At 41.0% G+C, this 17250-nt stretch overlaps 3 protein-coding genes across 3 annotated transcripts; all 3 read right to left on the bottom strand.

The window, feature by feature from the left end:
* Nucleotides 1-695: 695 nt before the first annotated feature.
* On the bottom strand, nucleotides 696-15629 carry LOC137283791 (protein yellow-like). The gene is made up of 3 exons (XM_067815478.1): nucleotides 15247-15629; nucleotides 11896-12158; nucleotides 696-2208 (listed from the first exon to the last, which is right to left on the bottom strand). The coding sequence occupies exon 3, from the start codon at nucleotides 2000-2002 to the stop codon at nucleotides 812-814; it is 1191 nt and encodes a 396-aa protein (XP_067671579.1). The 5' UTR covers nucleotides 2003-2208; nucleotides 11896-12158; nucleotides 15247-15629; the 3' UTR covers nucleotides 696-811.
* On the bottom strand, nucleotides 9769-10962 carry LOC137283984 (major royal jelly protein 1-like). The gene has a single exon (XM_067815651.1). It carries the CDS (start codon nucleotides 10960-10962, stop codon nucleotides 9769-9771), a length of 1194 nt encoding a protein of 397 aa, XP_067671752.1.
* On the bottom strand, nucleotides 12532-15623 carry LOC137283792 (major royal jelly protein 3-like). The gene has a single exon (XM_067815479.1). The coding sequence runs from the start codon at nucleotides 13790-13792 to the stop codon at nucleotides 12602-12604; it is 1191 nt and encodes a 396-aa protein (XP_067671580.1). The 5' UTR covers nucleotides 13793-15623; the 3' UTR covers nucleotides 12532-12601.
* Nucleotides 15630-17250: the final 1621 nt, after the last annotated feature.

The raw sequence follows: 17250 nt of genomic DNA, 5'->3' as shown, positions 1-17250 counted from the left end.
TGTGTGATGACGTAGTGTCATTGGCCACTGCTTCATTTGCCGATACGCTTAGCTGGCTCTTTGTTTATGACTTATAAGCTGGATAACTGTTAATTTCAAATTGCATGTGGTCAGTGATTGAAGTTGTGCATTGCATATTGTCATGAGTGAATAGTTTGAACTCTGAATTCGCGGGCTGTTTTCATCGCAATATTTTTCAACTTTATAGGTTAAATTGGCTTTTGTGATGATTTGTTCGGTAAGTGCACACCGGAAGGTATCGGAATCTGCAAAGTTGTGTTTTACGTTGCATGTGACCTTTAAGGCGACTCGACCAACATTGATCCCTCCTCTGTTTCGGAAATGATGTCAGCTGCCATATAGCTTGAATATTGCGGAGAGTGGCCTAAAAGTGACGCTCTCACTAGGAAGTGATGTTACTAGATCAAACCTTTCAGAAGCTTTTCACAGAAAGCCCCTTGCAAATACTTTTCTACGTGCTTTTCACATGTAGGTGTGAGAGGAAACTTCTAAAAGTCTTTAGCGTAAATGACAAGCACTAGAAAGGCCGAGGTGAACCAGGAATTAAGACCACCATCACCATCTGCACAACAAATTCTAGCGCCTTGACGACTGCACCACCTAAAATTAAGAGTACATCACGGTTCACACTAACTAGTCTTTAGGAGGACGCGTCGTAAATAATCAGAAGTAACTAAGCATCGGCATTGTTTTATTAAGGTACATGCGAAAGGTATATAACATTCAATGATGTATGACTAACTTGGGGATCTATCTGGAAAGACCTATGGTCTAAATTGTCGTACAATAGTTACAAATAATTCTTTTCACCAACATAAATCTTCCAAATGAACATATTAGACGGGGACGTGGCATTTAGAAAATCCATTGTATGCTGAAAAAATTTTGGAAGTTTATTTACTGTAAACCAGAGGTAGCCATCAGTATCGAAAGCAAAGCTGTCAACCCATTTCATGTACGTATCATCCTTTACCACCTGGGTCTGTGTTTTCAAGGTAACGTCGTCAACAGACGCCGCCATTGCTATGTCCTTGCTGAAATCCCACTTGTAGACAGCATTCAAACTTAATGCTCCGTAATACAGACTTTTACTTCCAGCTATCATTCCTCCTGTCTGGGATACCTTATCTCCAAGGTTTTTGACAGATCTGCTAATGTCGCTATTTTCATTCGCGAGCACTGACGTGGGAACTCGGTAAAGTTTCACTGATGCCAAGGAACAGTAGTAAAGATACCGGAAGTCAGGTGAAAGAGCAATGCCATCTATCGGCGTGTGTGTTGTAAACTGTGTGTTGTCAAAATCAATGGTAGTCGCCGAACCCTGCTCAGCAGCCATGCTCTTGTGTGAAAATGTGTACGACTTGTCCTTTATGAAATCATAAACAACAATCTTAGCTGTCCCTGCATCCGTAATGTAAGCAAAAGCAGGCTTTCCTAAAACCTTATGAATCACGATGTCGTTTAGGAACGTACGCATCTTTGGAGCGACGGCTTCAGGAAAATGATGAACTCGGATAACTTTGTCGGTGTTTATGTCGTAGATAACCAGCTTAGGGGGACACAAGAACTGTCCCGGGTCGGCGATTGAGTTTAAACCAGTGTCAATAATCCACATCCATCCGGTTGAAGGATCAATCTCGAGACTCTGAGAGTACTGAATAGCTGAACAGTCCCCTTCTGTCTGCATGGCCCAGCTGGGGAAGGGTTTGAGAATTGCCTCCCCTTGTTTCTCCACAATGACATTAAGAGTAGATGGGACGCCTTTCCTCCAACGTGGTACCGTCACGTACACACTGTCATTGTAAATCTTGATGCCTGAGATGATGTTATTTTGTATGATGAAGCTTCCGTTTTTTATGAATTCCTGTTTGACGGAAATGTTTGGCCAATCAAAGTCCAAAGCACGCCATTTATACACGACGGCAGAATCCACAAAAATGTTTCCGAGAATGGCTATCTGCAGGATTGTAAAGGTAAGCATGGTCACAGTAGTAAACTGGTAAATCTGGGTGAGACACAGTCTTGAGCTAGAGAGTTTGCTGTCTTATTTGTAAGTTGTGCAATAACACGCTGACACACACTTTTCAGTACCATTCTCGAAACATTGCTTTATCTCCAGGAGCATGAGAATTAACAATATGTTGTCTCTAGTATAAATGCTGTAGTCATCGAGATAAGACTGTGTATCTATTCAAAATACAGAAAAACAATATGAAATTGAGACAGGTGAGGATTGAGGATTGGCAAAACATTCACAAAGTTTAGTTTCACTGACAATAAACAGACCAAAACTGTGATGTCTGGTTATCGGGTTCAACTCCCAATTACCCGTTACTTTAGATGTTTTGTCTGAACCATAAGCGTGGGTTCCAACAAGGGGATAAATAACCATCACTTCATCATTTAGAGAAGCTGACATAACCTAATGTAAACTTGGAAAACATTGCAAAGCCGAGACACCCTAATGTAAACTGGAAAGAGTCTGCAAACAATGCTTACACAATCTCATATAAACTTGGACGACCCTGCCAAAAAGGATTGCACAACCTAATGTAAACTGGAATGACGCAGCAAACAAAGGTAAACAACCTAATGTATACTGGCAATAGACAAAGCTTACATAACCTAATATAAAATGGGAGGACTCTGCAAACAAAAATAAGACAACCTAATGTAAAATGTGAAGACCCTACAAACACAGCTGAGACAACCTAATGTAAACTGGAAACACCCTGCAAACAAAGCTGACACAATGTAACGTATACTGGAAAGACCCAGCAAACAAAGCTAAACAACATAATGTGTACTGGAAAGACCCAACAACCTGAGCTTACACAACTTAATGTAAACTGGGAGGACCCTGCAAACAAACCTGGCACCGCCTATTGTTAAATGGGAAGACCCTGCAAACAAAGCTGAGACAAGCTATTGTATGTTGGAACGACCCTCAAACAAAGCTGACACACCGTAATGTAAAATGGAAAGATCGAGAAAACAAATCTGACACAAACTAATGTATACAGGAAGGACCCAGCAAACAAAGCTAAACAACCTGATGTATTGGATCTCAGAATGAAGGTAATAAAGATCTACAAGTACAAGGCTGTGATACATACGGCTTCAAGTGATTCAGTTACATAATGTACAGATGAGATAATGATGTTTTATAAACATGCATGATGCATTAAATAGATGACGTATAGATAATGTCAAGTACAAATCAATACAGCAAGAGTCATTAAAGTACTGGGGCGAGAAAGCTCAACTGATGATGAAAGTTGTATCTTACTATTTTTTGTTGATACAGCGGCAGCTGTCTAAACCGGCTCTCACTGGCACTAAAGAAATAATCCGGTAAAGACAAAGTGCTGGGTTGTAGAGCTGATGCCTAATGTTCAAGCTATGGATGGGACTAAGATTTTAAGCCGGTGTTGACAACTTGCCGGATTGGACAGATGCCGGTTTTGTCGGCTTCCACTGTATAAGATGTTCCACAAAGAATAGTTCTTTTCAAGTTTTTATGTACAGAGTTACATTTGGAAGCGTATTTTTAAAGTTCCATGTGTCAATATGTATCTTTGCAGCAATGATATGAGATTTAGAAGTCTATTTTCACCTTGAGTACCAAACCAAATCATGTTTTTTGATAATTTCAGTGGATGTGGATAAAAATTGTCAGCCAAATTTTTGACTTTATCCAAAAGGTTTGAGTCACCTGAGATTTCAAGTAAACATGACACAAACTCTCATTTACATCTCTGCAAAAAGAGCACAGACTGTTGTCATTTATTTCATTCTGACCAATTCCTTTTTTGTGTAAATAATCCCTTGTAGAACTCTGAAAGTGTAAAAACTTTGTATCTTGCAATCCTTTTCTATATACTGTAAACATATTTTTCCAATCAAAGTCAGTTTCGGTAAATAAAAGTTACAAAGTTACATTTATTACAAATGTCTGGATATTTATCATTACAAATAAGTTTATAATAAAAAATTCTACAACGTTTAACGTCTTTACTAAATATTTCTGGCATTAGGTAATATTCATGTTACTGACTGGAACTGACTTTTGAAAGGTCTTGAAAAGATTCCATTGATAGCATTCCATTCTCATCTAAAAAAACTTCACAAAATGTAATTTTTAAAAATAATGAATAAGTCTTTTCTGATGATACATTGATGTATCCGAAATGGGATCCCTATCTTTCGATCCCACTATTCGTCGTGCAAATGACGTTAGTGCCAAATCAAGTTTTGCATGAGCATTCGATCATGTAATCATGGCATCGAAGTTTTCTTCATTTGCACATTGGCCTCAAGAATTGAAAAAAACACCTCTAAACCACAGTTCTAACGGTACTTTAAATGCCACAATTGGTCGTTGGCATGTTGCACGCGGGAAGATCAGTTTTTACGTCGCAAGAGCAATGGGATGCAGCCGTCGCACTGTGTATGACTGGTGAGGTCGTCTACAACAAACTGGCACCACTTCTGATCGACAAAGGCCGGGTAGTCCATGTGTGACGAGAAGACCGTCCAATCGTCCTACGTCACCTATGTGACAGACTACACGAACCAGGGCTGAGATGTTTAGAGGTCGACTGTCCTCACAAACCATTCGAAATCGGTTGCTGGCTGCCAGTCTCCATTCTCGACGTCCATATCGTGGGCCAATATTGACGCCTTTTTATCAACGTCAACGTCTGCTGTGGGCCCAGCGTCACCTCCGCTGCATCGAGAGAGACTGGAATCGAGTCGTCTTTAGCGATGAATCCAGGTTTACTCCCAGATTCGCAGACGGCGGGCATACAGTCTGAAGACGACCTCGTGAACGGAATACCCAATGTTATGTACAGGAAGTCGTCAGATTCAGGTGCGGAAGTTGCATGGTGTGGGGTGCTTTCTGTGGGAACAACCGTTCCCGACTTCTGGTCATCCGCGAAAACCTCAGAGTTGCTGCTTACCACGACCAGGTGCTAACCCCTGAACTCGTTCCTTTCATGGCGGCTCATGGCCCAGGTCTACAGTTCCAGCATGACAATGCTCGTCCGCATACCGCGATTTTGACACGAAATTTCCTTCAAAACGCTGGAATCAACGTCATGGACTAGCCATCGAGTTCCCCTGACCATAATCCAATAGAGCATGTTTTTGGGATGCACTTGGGAGAAGGCTTCGTGGTCTTAGGAACCAACTTCAGAATTTGCAGCTACTTGCCGCTGCCTTGCAAGAGCAATGGCGGAGAATTCCCAACCAAGTGTTCACAAGCATCAGGCAGTCGATGAGGAGACGATGCGGGGCGGTCATACACAATATTGAACTGAGAAATTTCGAATCTTTATTCTTATGGCTTGACATTGTGTATACCCATGTTTTGGTACGGTGGTGTAGCCGAATGGAACTGATTGTGGCACTGTCAGTGCATCGCGTACATCACACAGATCTCAGCAATGAAATAATAACAATTTAACCTTCTTACCATTTCTTGTTCTTTTGTAGTGCCCTGAATAAGAATGTGAAGTTCCTTTTTTGACTCAGTATATATACCTAATATGCATAATCCCTTTCTCTGCCCAATTTGTAATGAAATATGTAGAGTTTTTGAAGTTGTGATTGAACGGTAGTCGTTGGGATAGAAATTCATTTAAGTTGTTTGGGTCAACACAATGCTGTTTGTGAAATAGGTTTCATGCTTTTAGCACATCATTGCATGGATTCATGTTTTCACATTTTTAAAAATGTGATTTTAAAGTTGATAATTTCATAACATCAATAAATCTGCTTGTATCAATAATTCTCTATCCTATTTCTTCATATTTGTTTTTCATTACACTCCTCTATTATTTTTATCATTCAAGATGAATTTAAGAAATAGTTCTTCAAGCAAAGTAATAGATTCTGCTGGTGGGTTGGGAAAATATGAGCCAGTTTGGGGGTTGCTAAGGCTTTTATTATTGTTATTTTACCAATAAGTTTTAAATGTCTTTTTTCTCCAAGATGCTAAGAGCCTAGTAATTTCTTCAACTCTCTTTCTGGTGTTGATTACTCACATGATCTCAAGATCCGGTATAAATTTAACACCTAGTACATCAAATGCACCAGTTACCCATTCAATTTTCAGGTCATTGCATATCTTATCAATAGGTTTAGCTTTTGACCCAATCCAGATTCCTTTTGATTTATCTAAATTTATTTTCAAATCCGACATTTTATAAAATGCATTAATTGAGTCAATAGCAAGATATAAACTCTTCTCAGTTCCATAAAGAAATAGTTCAGTATCATCAGCGTAATCATGCAGTATATATTCTTTATTATTGATGACAGTACCCTTAAAATTTTCATTGTTTCTTATCATAACATAAGGGGAGAGTGGGTCTCCCTGTCTACATCCTCGTTCATTAGCATAAGAATTTTGAGAGATTACCATGTTGCTAAATGGTGTTGCAATATGTTGTTTCAAAAGTCAATATGTATATCCATCTTACCATTTCAGGGCCAAACTGAAATTGAAATTTGAAGAAACGTTTAGAAACAGTGTCAAATGCTTTTTCAAAATCAATTAGAATTAGCAATCCAGGGATGTTTCGTTCCTTTGCTTCGAACATTATGCCATATAGTAGTCTTGTATTTTCACTTATAGTCCTACCTGGTATAAAACCAGTTTGATTACAATGGATAAGATTATCGAAAGTAGTTTTTTATCTATGAGCAATACAGGAGCTGATAGTTGTATAAATGGCGATAGTAAAGTGATAGGCCTACAGTTTTTAAATAATGTTCTGTCGTTACTTAACTTTGGGATACTTGACACCCCTTTTAATGTTTGAAGATATTCTATTCTTAGTTGTTGCATTTTTAACAAATCTATAAATCCATACTTTAAATTCATTCCAGAAAAACTCAATAGGAACACCATCAATCCCAGGGCTTGTATTATTACTTCCATACTGATTTCCTCCATACTGATTTCTTTTTCAAGATTCTCTCTTAGTGTCTTGCTAAGAGTTGGAGTTTTTATATCCTTTAACGAGTGATTCAAGAAGTCTTCGCCCTTATTCTGTTTGTGAGTAGCATAGAGATTGTTATAAAATAACTTTACTTCATTAAGTATTGACTGACTGTCGGTAATTTCTTTGTTATCGTTAGTTATCAATTTATTGATTGATTGTTTGGAGAAATTTCGATTTTCGACATGGCAGAAATATCTTGAATGATTTTCCCCTTCTTCATACCAAAGAACTCTGTTCGGATCTGTATTCCTTTCATTTCCTGAATTTTGATTTCCTCCAGTTCTTTTTATGCTTTGATAATTCATTGAGAAGTTCTTCATCTATGTTTTGATAGTTTTTTTCTAAAATTGTCCTCAGCCTGTTTTACTTTTAATTCCCGTTCTTGTTTGTTTTTAGTTTTAGTTTGTTTATTTTATTTAGTATGAAAAAGAAATAGTCTTCGCTCGGATTTTAATTGATAAAGTTTCTAAAAATAAAGAATCAGAAATAATAAGTTTAACGTGATCCATGTTTTCAAAATCACATTTTTCTGTTCAGTATTCTTGAATAGTAGCATTTATTCCCGTTCTGACTAAATTACAATATTCAGGGTTTAACAGTAAGGAACTATTAAACTTCCAGTAGCCCTGCAAACAAAGTTGACACAACCTAATGTAAACTGGAAAGACCTACCAAACAAAGCAGACCCCAAATTATGTAAACTGGGAAAACCCTGCAAACAAAGCTGAAACAACCTAGTGTATACTGGAAAGATCCTGCAAACAAACAGTACACAATCTAATAGAATTTATAAACTGGAAAGACATTGCAAACAAAACTGACACACCCTAATGAAAAAATGGAAAGATCCAGAAAAAAACCCTGAAAAACCTAACGTTTACTGGAAATACCCTGCAAACAAATCTTACACAACGTAATGTAAACTGGGAACACCTTGCAATCAAAATTCGCACAACCTAATGAAAAATGATAGGACCCTGAAAACAAAGCCAAGACAACCGAATGTAAACTGGAAATACCCAACGAGCAAAGATTGCACAACCTAATGTAAACTGGAAAGACATTGCAAAGAAACAGACCCAGCCTTATGTAAACTGAGAAGACCCAGCAAACAAAGCTGACACAACCTATCGTATACTGGGAGGATCCTGGAAACAAAGCTGACATACCCTAACGTAAAATGGGAAGACCATGCAGACAAGGCTGGGAAAACCTATTGCAAGCTGGAAAGACCCTACGAACAAAGCTGACACAACCGAATCTTTACTGGAAAGACCCTGCGAACAAAGCTCACACAATCGAATCTTTACTGGAAAGACCCTGCGAACAAAGCTGACACAACCGAATCTTTACTGGAAATACCCTGCGAACAAAGCTGACACAGCCCAATATATACTGGGAAGACACTGCAAACAAAGCTTACAAAAGCTAATGTAAAATGGGAGGACCCTGCAAACAAAGGTGACACAACCGAATGTAAACTAGAAATACCCAGCAAACAAAGCAAACCCAAGCCAGTGTAAACTGGGAACACCCAGCAAACAAAGCTGACACAACCTGAGGTAAACTGGGGACACCCTGCAAACAGATCTGACACAACCTATTGCGTAGTTGGGGGACCGTACAAACAAAGCAGACCCAACCTTATGTAAACTGGGAAGACCCTGCAAACAAAGCTGATACACCCACAATGTAAACTGGAAACACTCTGCAAACAAAGTTGACACAAAGTAACGTATACTGGAAAGACCCAGCAAACAAGTAACTGAAGTCAGAATTTGTTACTTTTGACGTTGTATTGTATGACCTTCCACAATAATACAAACCAATTTTGTCAATTTTATTAGTAACAAATAATTCGTTATTGGTGCACAGTATACTCCTTGGAACATGGAAGGGTCAGGGGTGTTATTACACCTGGCGAAGATTACACCAGCTATTGCCATTATGTTAGGTCGTTGACACTTCTGTTCTTTTTCGATTGCATGCCAGAATCGACCGCACCTGCTAACTTGATACGAACACATCAGCACTAAAAATAAGTCCATTTTGTTACATGTCTGCCTCGCCAGTATTTCGTTCTTTTTGCGTTTCGATCTGCCATTTCACGTTTGCTTTGGGTTCGTTGTATTCCAATAATAATTTCAATTAAGGTTTGGATACATTCCTTTGCTGTGGTTAATAACAACATACGCATACCATGAAAATTGGGGTGTTGTTATAGCTTTTTCCATGAGTATATATGTACAAAAGGATATATTGACTTCTTCGCTCAAAGACTCGTGGTTATACCAATTTTAGTATAGAAACGGTATTTTAATTACATACTTAGGTAAAGAAATATGGGATTACATGAAAGTACAAGTGTTCCCTCATTTGTTTTCAATTTTCTTTACAAACTATGTGATACAAAACCTTATAAAAATAAAAGAACACTTGTTCTTTCACGTAATCCCATATTTCTGTACCTCAATATGTAATTAACATACCGTTTCTATACTAAAATTGGTATAACCACGAGTCTTTGAGCGAAGAAGCACATATATCCTTTTGTACATATATACTCATGGAAAATGTTATAACAACATCCCAATTTTCATGGTATGCGTCGGTGTATATCAGGTTTATACTGACAAATTGAGCTACCGAAATAACGAGAGAAAACAGTCCGTCAAAGTACTTTTATTGCACTGATGTGTGTATTGCAACATCCTCAGATATGCAATAAAAAGATTCACTTCGTTGCCAAATAACCATTTTCACCCAAATACAGTTTCCATACAAACAAGTTAGTACGGGAGATGTTCATCGTTTCAACCAAGAAGCTTCCTGCATTATCAGCTGTGAACCAGAGTGAACCTTCGTTGTCGAAAGCTAAGGTGTCCACCCATTTCATCCGCTGGTCATCGTGAGCAATAAGAACCTGAGAGGTCAAAGTTATGTCATCCGGTCCGGCCGCCATGTTCTGATCCTTCATGAAATCCCACTGGTACACACCACTGGAACTCAAGCCACCGTAATACATACATTTCTGTCCAAATGCCATACCATCAGACTGAGATTTCTTCACTCCGACCTTACGAACAGATTGCTTGAACAACCCCTTGGGGTTGGAGAGAACGGTTGTGGGTATTCGGTACAAGCTCGTGCCTGCTAGAGCAGAGTAATACACGTACCTGAAGTCTGGTGACATGGTAATACCATTTACTGGTATTGTCTCTGCGAAGGACCTGTTGCCAATATGAACAACAGAAGATGGTGGGGATTCTGCTAACATGCTGCTGTCAGCAAAACTGAACGATTTATCAGACCGGAAGTCGTAGGTCACTATATGTGCTAGTCCGCTATCACTAATATACGCAAGGACGGCTTTACCATCCACTTTGTGCAGGACGATGTCGTTCAGGAAGGAAGACCTGGATGCAACATCATCAGGGAAAACATGGGTGCGGACCATACGTCTACGGTTGATGTCGTAGATGATCAGTTTAGGAGGGCAGATCGTCTCCGTGGAATCAGCGATGAATCCAACTCCAGTGTCTATGATCCACATCCATCCCGTTAATGGGTCGATCTCCATGCTCTGGGAGAACTGAATGGCGGAACAGTCCCCAATAGTCTGCATCTTCCAACTGGGGAATGGTCGGAGGACTGGCTTCCCGTCTTTCTCAGTGATGACATTCAGCGTTGATGCAACACCTTTCTTCAGTCTAGGAACTGTGATATACACGCTTCGATTGTACACCTTGATTCCGCTGGCGATGTTATTTTCGGGAATGAAACTGCCATTCTTAATAAACTCCTGTCTTACGTTGTCACTGGACCATTCGAAGTCTAATGATTTCCAATGATACTCCAGAGACAACTGTCCAACGTTTTGACTGAAAGCGGTTGCGAGACACAGACCAAGGATTACCAAACTGAGCATTGTGCATGTAGGCACCGTCTATGAAACCGTTATCAGATCCTGTCTTGCAGTGTTGTGATAGATCACACTAAATGTGTCATGTCTTTGCATGTTTCAAGTACGTAATATCTCTTTCAGGCATTAACTGTTAAAGTTCCGTTTAGGAGTACATGTGCGAGTTTTGAATACCGCTATTTCCGTTTTGTCATGGTAGATAGGGTCTCACTGGTTAAACAGATGAGCTCATGTATGGTGCTGACACGCATGAGGGAGTGAGCAAGTTTGGTTTTACGCCGCTTTTAGCAATATTCCAGCAATATCACGGCGGTGGACACCAGAAATGGCCTCACACATTGTACCCATGTGGGGAATCGAACCCTGGCTTTGGCGTGGCGAGCGAACGCTTTAACCACTAGGCTACCCAACCGCCAAGATGACACACATAGAAGCACCGTCGATACAAACTGAGGTTTGAACTCGAGATCACAGATTAACAAGCCTGCCCAAGAAACCATACTTATGTACCGTGAAGTGTAGTGTCTTGGGCGAGGGTCCACCAGTATCCCCTGCTCCATGTGGAAACTGGTGTTACCAGCTCAGCTGTATCAGCAGCTTTTAACAGATGCTTACTCTTGACTTTCAAATCAACCAAAATGAGTGAGAAATATTGGAGTTCTCCATTTTGCACGTACTCTAGAAACATCAACTACTGTTACCTAGGAAAGCTTGAAGCAACGAATGTATTATTTGGGCGAGAGTTCGGTGATGGAAGCATCACATCTCGTGGTCGGACACAACTTCTCATTGACAACAGCAGTCTGACACGTCTGCGATACAGGGATGAGACCATTGGGCCTCATGTGCAACCGTTCATTCAAGGAAGAAGACTAACTTCACGTCAACGTGTGGCTTATGTTGTGACAGATTACCTGAGACTGCGAAATAATTATATACCTGCACTCCGCTGGCCAGCTGTTTCACCGGAGATTTCCCCTAGTCGAGCACACTTGTGATGAAATGTGGCGACGCTTACGCCGGAATCAGCTACTGGCGTCAGCACTGGCTCATACATGGAACATTCCCCAAGCTCTCCTCAATCGTTTAGTGTCTTTTGTACGTCACCACCGTCAAGCCTGCATCGACGCCAGTAGTGGGCACACACGATACTGTAAACGAACTTTTGACACCGCATCTCTGCAAGGTCACGTCACGATGCCCTGTGTAAAATCATTCAGATTTCGATATTATCCTTTCAACAGATAGGCAGTGATTAAGGAGATGAAGTAAGTTGAGTTGGGTGTTATGTCACATCGGCATCATTCCAGTCATATAGTGACGAGATCAAGTTTGCATCCATTACCAGAAGGATTAAGGAAAGTACCGTAACATGGCACAAAATCAAATAATGCACAATTACCTTTCTCCAGTAGTATATATTATATATTATATATTCGTGCAGTTTAGGGTAGGTTAAGGGAAAGTAGGTTGATTAGAGGAACGTAAGTAATGAAACGTTCAGCTGGGAAGGTATTTTACTGTAATATCACCAATAAATGACAAACTGAGTAAAACAAAAAATAAGAGAAAGAGTTCATCAAAGTTACTTTTATTGCAATGACTATGCATTGCTTCATCCACAGTTATACAACAGAAAGATTCATTAGATTCCGAGATAGTCATTTTCACCCAAATACAGTTTCCATACAAACATGTTAGTACGGGAGATGTTCATCGTTTCAACCAAGAAGCTTCCTGCATTATTAGCTATGAACCAGAGTGAACCTTCGTTGTCGAAAGCTAAGGTGTCCACCCATTTCATCCGCTGGTCATCGTGAGCAATAAGAACCTGAGAGGTCAAAGTTATGTCATCCGGTCCGGCCGCCATGTTCTGATCCTTCATGAAATCCCACTGGTACACACCATTGGAACTCAAGCCACCGTAATACATACATTTTGTCCCAAATGTCATACCATCAGACTGAGATTTCTTCACTCCGACCTTACGAACAGATCGCTTGAACAACCCCTTGGGGTTGGAGAGAACGGTTGTGGGTATTCGGTACAAGCTAGTGCCTGCTAGAGCAGAGTAATACACGTACCTGAAGTCTGGCGCCATGGCAATGCCATTTACTGGTGCTGTTTGTGGGTAGGACTTATTACCGATATGAACAACAGAAGAAGGTGGGGATTCTGCTAACATGCTGCTGTCAGCGAAACGAAACGATTTATCAGACCGGAAGTCGTAGGTCACTATATGTGCTTGTCTGCTATCACTGATATACGCAAGGACGGCTTTACCATCCACTCTTTGGAGGACGATGTCGTTCAGGAGGGAGGACCTAGATGCAACATGATCAGGGAAAACATGGGTGCGGACTATACGTCTATGATTTATGTGGTAGATGATCAATTTAGGAGGGCAGATCGTCTCTGTGGGATCAGCGATTAATCCAATTCCTGTGTCTATGATCCACATCCATCCCGTCAAGGGGTCGATCTCCATACTATGAGAGTACTGGATGGCGGAACAGTCCCCAATAGTCTGCATAGACCAGCTTGGGAAAGGTCGGAGGATTGCCTTCCCGTGTTTCTCAATGATGACGTTCAGCGTTGATGCAACACCTTTCTTCAGTCTAGGAACTGTGACGTACACACTTCCATTGTACACCTTTATCCGACTGGCTATGTTATTTTCGGGAACGAAGCTGCCATTCTTGATAAACTCGTGTTTAACCCTGTGACCTGGCCATTCAAAGTCTAATGACTTCCACTGAAACACCAATGACAACTGTCCAACGTTTTGACTGAAAGCGTTTACAAGGCACAGGCCAAGGATTACCAAGCTGAACATTGCACATGTAGGCAGGAGCTCACTGGATCTATGAAGCCGTTATCAGCTCCTGTGTTGTAGTAGACCGCGGGAAACGTGTAATGACTTGTCATGCTTCCACTGCATTATATCTCTTTTAGGCATTAAATGTTAAAGTTCCGTTTCGGAGTACATCAGCGAGTGTGGTTTAACACTATTTCAGTTTTATCATGGTGTGAAGTCTTAAGGTCTCTGACGTTTACAACATCGTTCAAGCAGATGAGATCGTTTGTGGTGCTGACAAACATGGAAACACCGTCGATACAAACTGTGCCTAGAACTCGAGATCCCAGGTTAACTAGTCTGCCCAAGGAACCATATTTTTGCACTGTGAAGTGTAGTAAGTTTGTAAAATCTTGAAGAAGATTATTCACTCATGAATTATCATTATGCATTGTCTCTGATGCGCATATGGCATCAAACGTATTTAAATAATGTAGAAAAGTATTATCTGCACACAATGAATGGATACCATGAATGTTCCAACTGCACACATTTACATTGGTGTGTAAATCCGATATTGTCCTGTGCGTGAATGCTAGCATGTGAGTGACTACGACGCCCCTAGCTATTAAACTTAATATTGATATGAGAGGTTGTGTTTCACATATTTTCGGTTTCTTCCGATCTCCATGAGCAAGCTGTCCTTGAGGGTAAACACTTTGTCCTCAATTATCAACTTGTCATAAGACAAGTAGGACTCCTTGCCACTCTCCCTCGCCTTGATCAGGTGTGGTATGAGACCACTTCTGACGTCACGTACTCAGCGTCCTTCAGTGCAGCTCTCCATGCCTCCAAAACCCTCATTTTATCCTTATAACAACTGATTTCAACCATTACTGGTTTCATCCTACTCCTGGATTTAAGTCTCTGGACACGCTCCTGTTGCAACGTTCTCTAAGCTGACATTAAACTGGAGGAAATTTCGCACAGCATGTCCCGTTTCATCCCATCTTTCGCCCTGTGCACCTTGAACACCATGAATAACAAAGTTGTTCCGTCGATTCTGGGTGTCATGGTTACCCAAAACGGTTTCCATAATCTCCACACGAGCTTTCAGGTCTCTCTTCTCGTCCCTCGAGGACTTGTAATCTTCCTTGACGAATTTCAACACATCCCTACTGAATTGCAGGATCACCTGTCTGGAAGACGGCTTTTCCCCGCCATAGACGCCCCACTTGGCTTCGGGTCTGGGTTCGATTCTATATGTTCCCAAATGACTCGAATTCCCGGGGAATGAACACAGACTTCCACTGCTCGCGCTGCACGTCACGTGTTCGAATACCATGACTTAAGAGATACCCGGCGGTGGTCAACAAGTTCCCAATACCGTAGGAGTTCGGGCCAAGGTGCACAAATAGCGACAGCACTATGATGAATTTCAGGTACTTTGTGCCCGTGGGACCCAAACCAAAACCAAAACCAAAACACATTACCTTCTTAATTTGACGACTACGATGTTTCTTGGGTGCAAAACAATTAATGTCTGCCCTCCAGCTCGCCAGCGAGTCTCCCCCGACTCGAATTGAAAACCGCCAACCGACGAAACGTTATCACATGGTCACTCTGATCTGCACGAGAATTCCGTGCGCAACAACACATGGGGTGATTTTGATTTTACCAGTGTTCCAAAAGCCTCCAAATTCCAAAACTGCATAAACTTACAGTCTCTGGATGGTGTCTTGGGGTGGTATTAACATTGAGGGAGGTTGAGTAATTTCTCGTTCGGTTGAAATTGCCAGTCGTTTCATACCAAAGTCGTTTCATACCAAGACACAGGTCTTGCCACCATGACGCATGCGCACCATTCATGTATTTTGGCGGCGATAAGGTTAAGATATGAATACAGTTCTTTATTTTTTTTAAAGAAAACCTGAGCACTTCGTGTGAGGTTCATGTTGAATCCTTTATATATAACTCATGAACAGAGATCCTACACGTAATAATATTATTCGGAAAGGTGGCATTTATAAAATCTATAGTATTCTGAAGGACACTGGGACATGTACCCACTAAATACCAGTAATAGTCAGGTGTTAAAAGCAAAGATGTTAACCCATTTCATGTTCGTTTGCCACCAGAGGAGTAACATCGTACACAGATGCTATCATGCCTTTGTCTTTGAAGACAATCAGTTTGCAGTCAGCATTCTAACCCGATGGGCACCCCCGGTGAGCCACCTCTTCGTGGTGGGTGCTGGGTAACGCTAAGAGCTCGCCAACCCCCCGTTGTAGACCCGTGGGCATATTTGATTCACCAACCCGTTTGCCGTGGGTTGTGGTCCTGTGTCGGTGGAGGACGAGATCCTGGCGGTTGTGGGCAGTTGGAGTGAAACAGAGTTCCTTTGCCCAACACAACCACTTACTTCACCTAGACGGGTGAAATATGCACTTGCTTGGTTTTGTCTAGAGTCGTATGCCCAGAAGGGAGTGGTTCATGGACCAATCTGGTGGAATGATTAAGCTTTTCATTTTTCTGCTGGAGTATATCATCCAGGTATCCTTCATGCCGCAAGCTGGAGATCCTTTTGTTTTTAGCATCGTCCTTGTGATACTCCGTAGTGGATGGGGAGCCGGGGTGATGAACCACTAAATACTAACCATGGAACACCGAGCCCTTACCCAAAAGACATAACACCCACTTGACATTGATCATGATACCACTGAACACAGATCCACTACATCAAATGACTACTGGCCACGCTGTAGTCAATCGAGACGCCATTGAAACTGAACCCTTTTGCAGTATCTCAGGGAATACAAGAAATTGCGAGCGAAGTCAAAAACATTCCTGTTTCGGGCTCAGCACACAGAAGCTTGAACGCTTGTTCAATCAATTGTTTGCTGACATGACAGAATTCGATATTGCGTCAGAGATGAAATATCAAGGTGTCACTTATGTTAAGCGATTCACAACTCGTAGAAATAATGAAACCCTTCAAACAAATATGGAACTGTTTTCTTTTTCATGTCCTATAGCTCCAAAATCAATGAAGACTGGCTACTGTAACATCGGTGTGGATACTTACATTCCAAATCCTTTAAGATGATTTAAATGCCAAAGATACGGCCATCGTGTCAATACATGTAAATCATCTGTTACATGTGCTCACTGTAGTAAGAGACACGACGGATGACTACATCTGCACTTTCAAAACATGCACCAGTTGCGAAGGAACGCACTCATCTTCCTCAAAGGAATGTCCCATTTGGAAACAGCAAAAGAAAACCAACATGATAAAATTTACATAGGACATTAGTTTTTGCAGAAGCCCAAAAAACAAATCCACAAATCTTAAATCACGAAAACGTAAGCTTCCGTATTTCGACCACCGTCGAAAACAGCCACAATAACCAAAATGTCTATAAGCTGTCAAACCTACTTGACCTGGATGAATACCAATTTCCCTCGGATCCTGTCACCTGAAATAACCACTCAGA

The sequence above is a fragment of the Haliotis asinina genome, chromosome 5, assembly GCF_037392515.1.
Source record: "Haliotis asinina isolate JCU_RB_2024 chromosome 5, JCU_Hal_asi_v2, whole genome shotgun sequence".
Taxonomy (NCBI): Eukaryota; Metazoa; Mollusca; class Gastropoda; order Lepetellida; family Haliotidae; genus Haliotis; species Haliotis asinina.
This window is presented reverse-complemented; position numbering and strand designations above follow the sequence as displayed.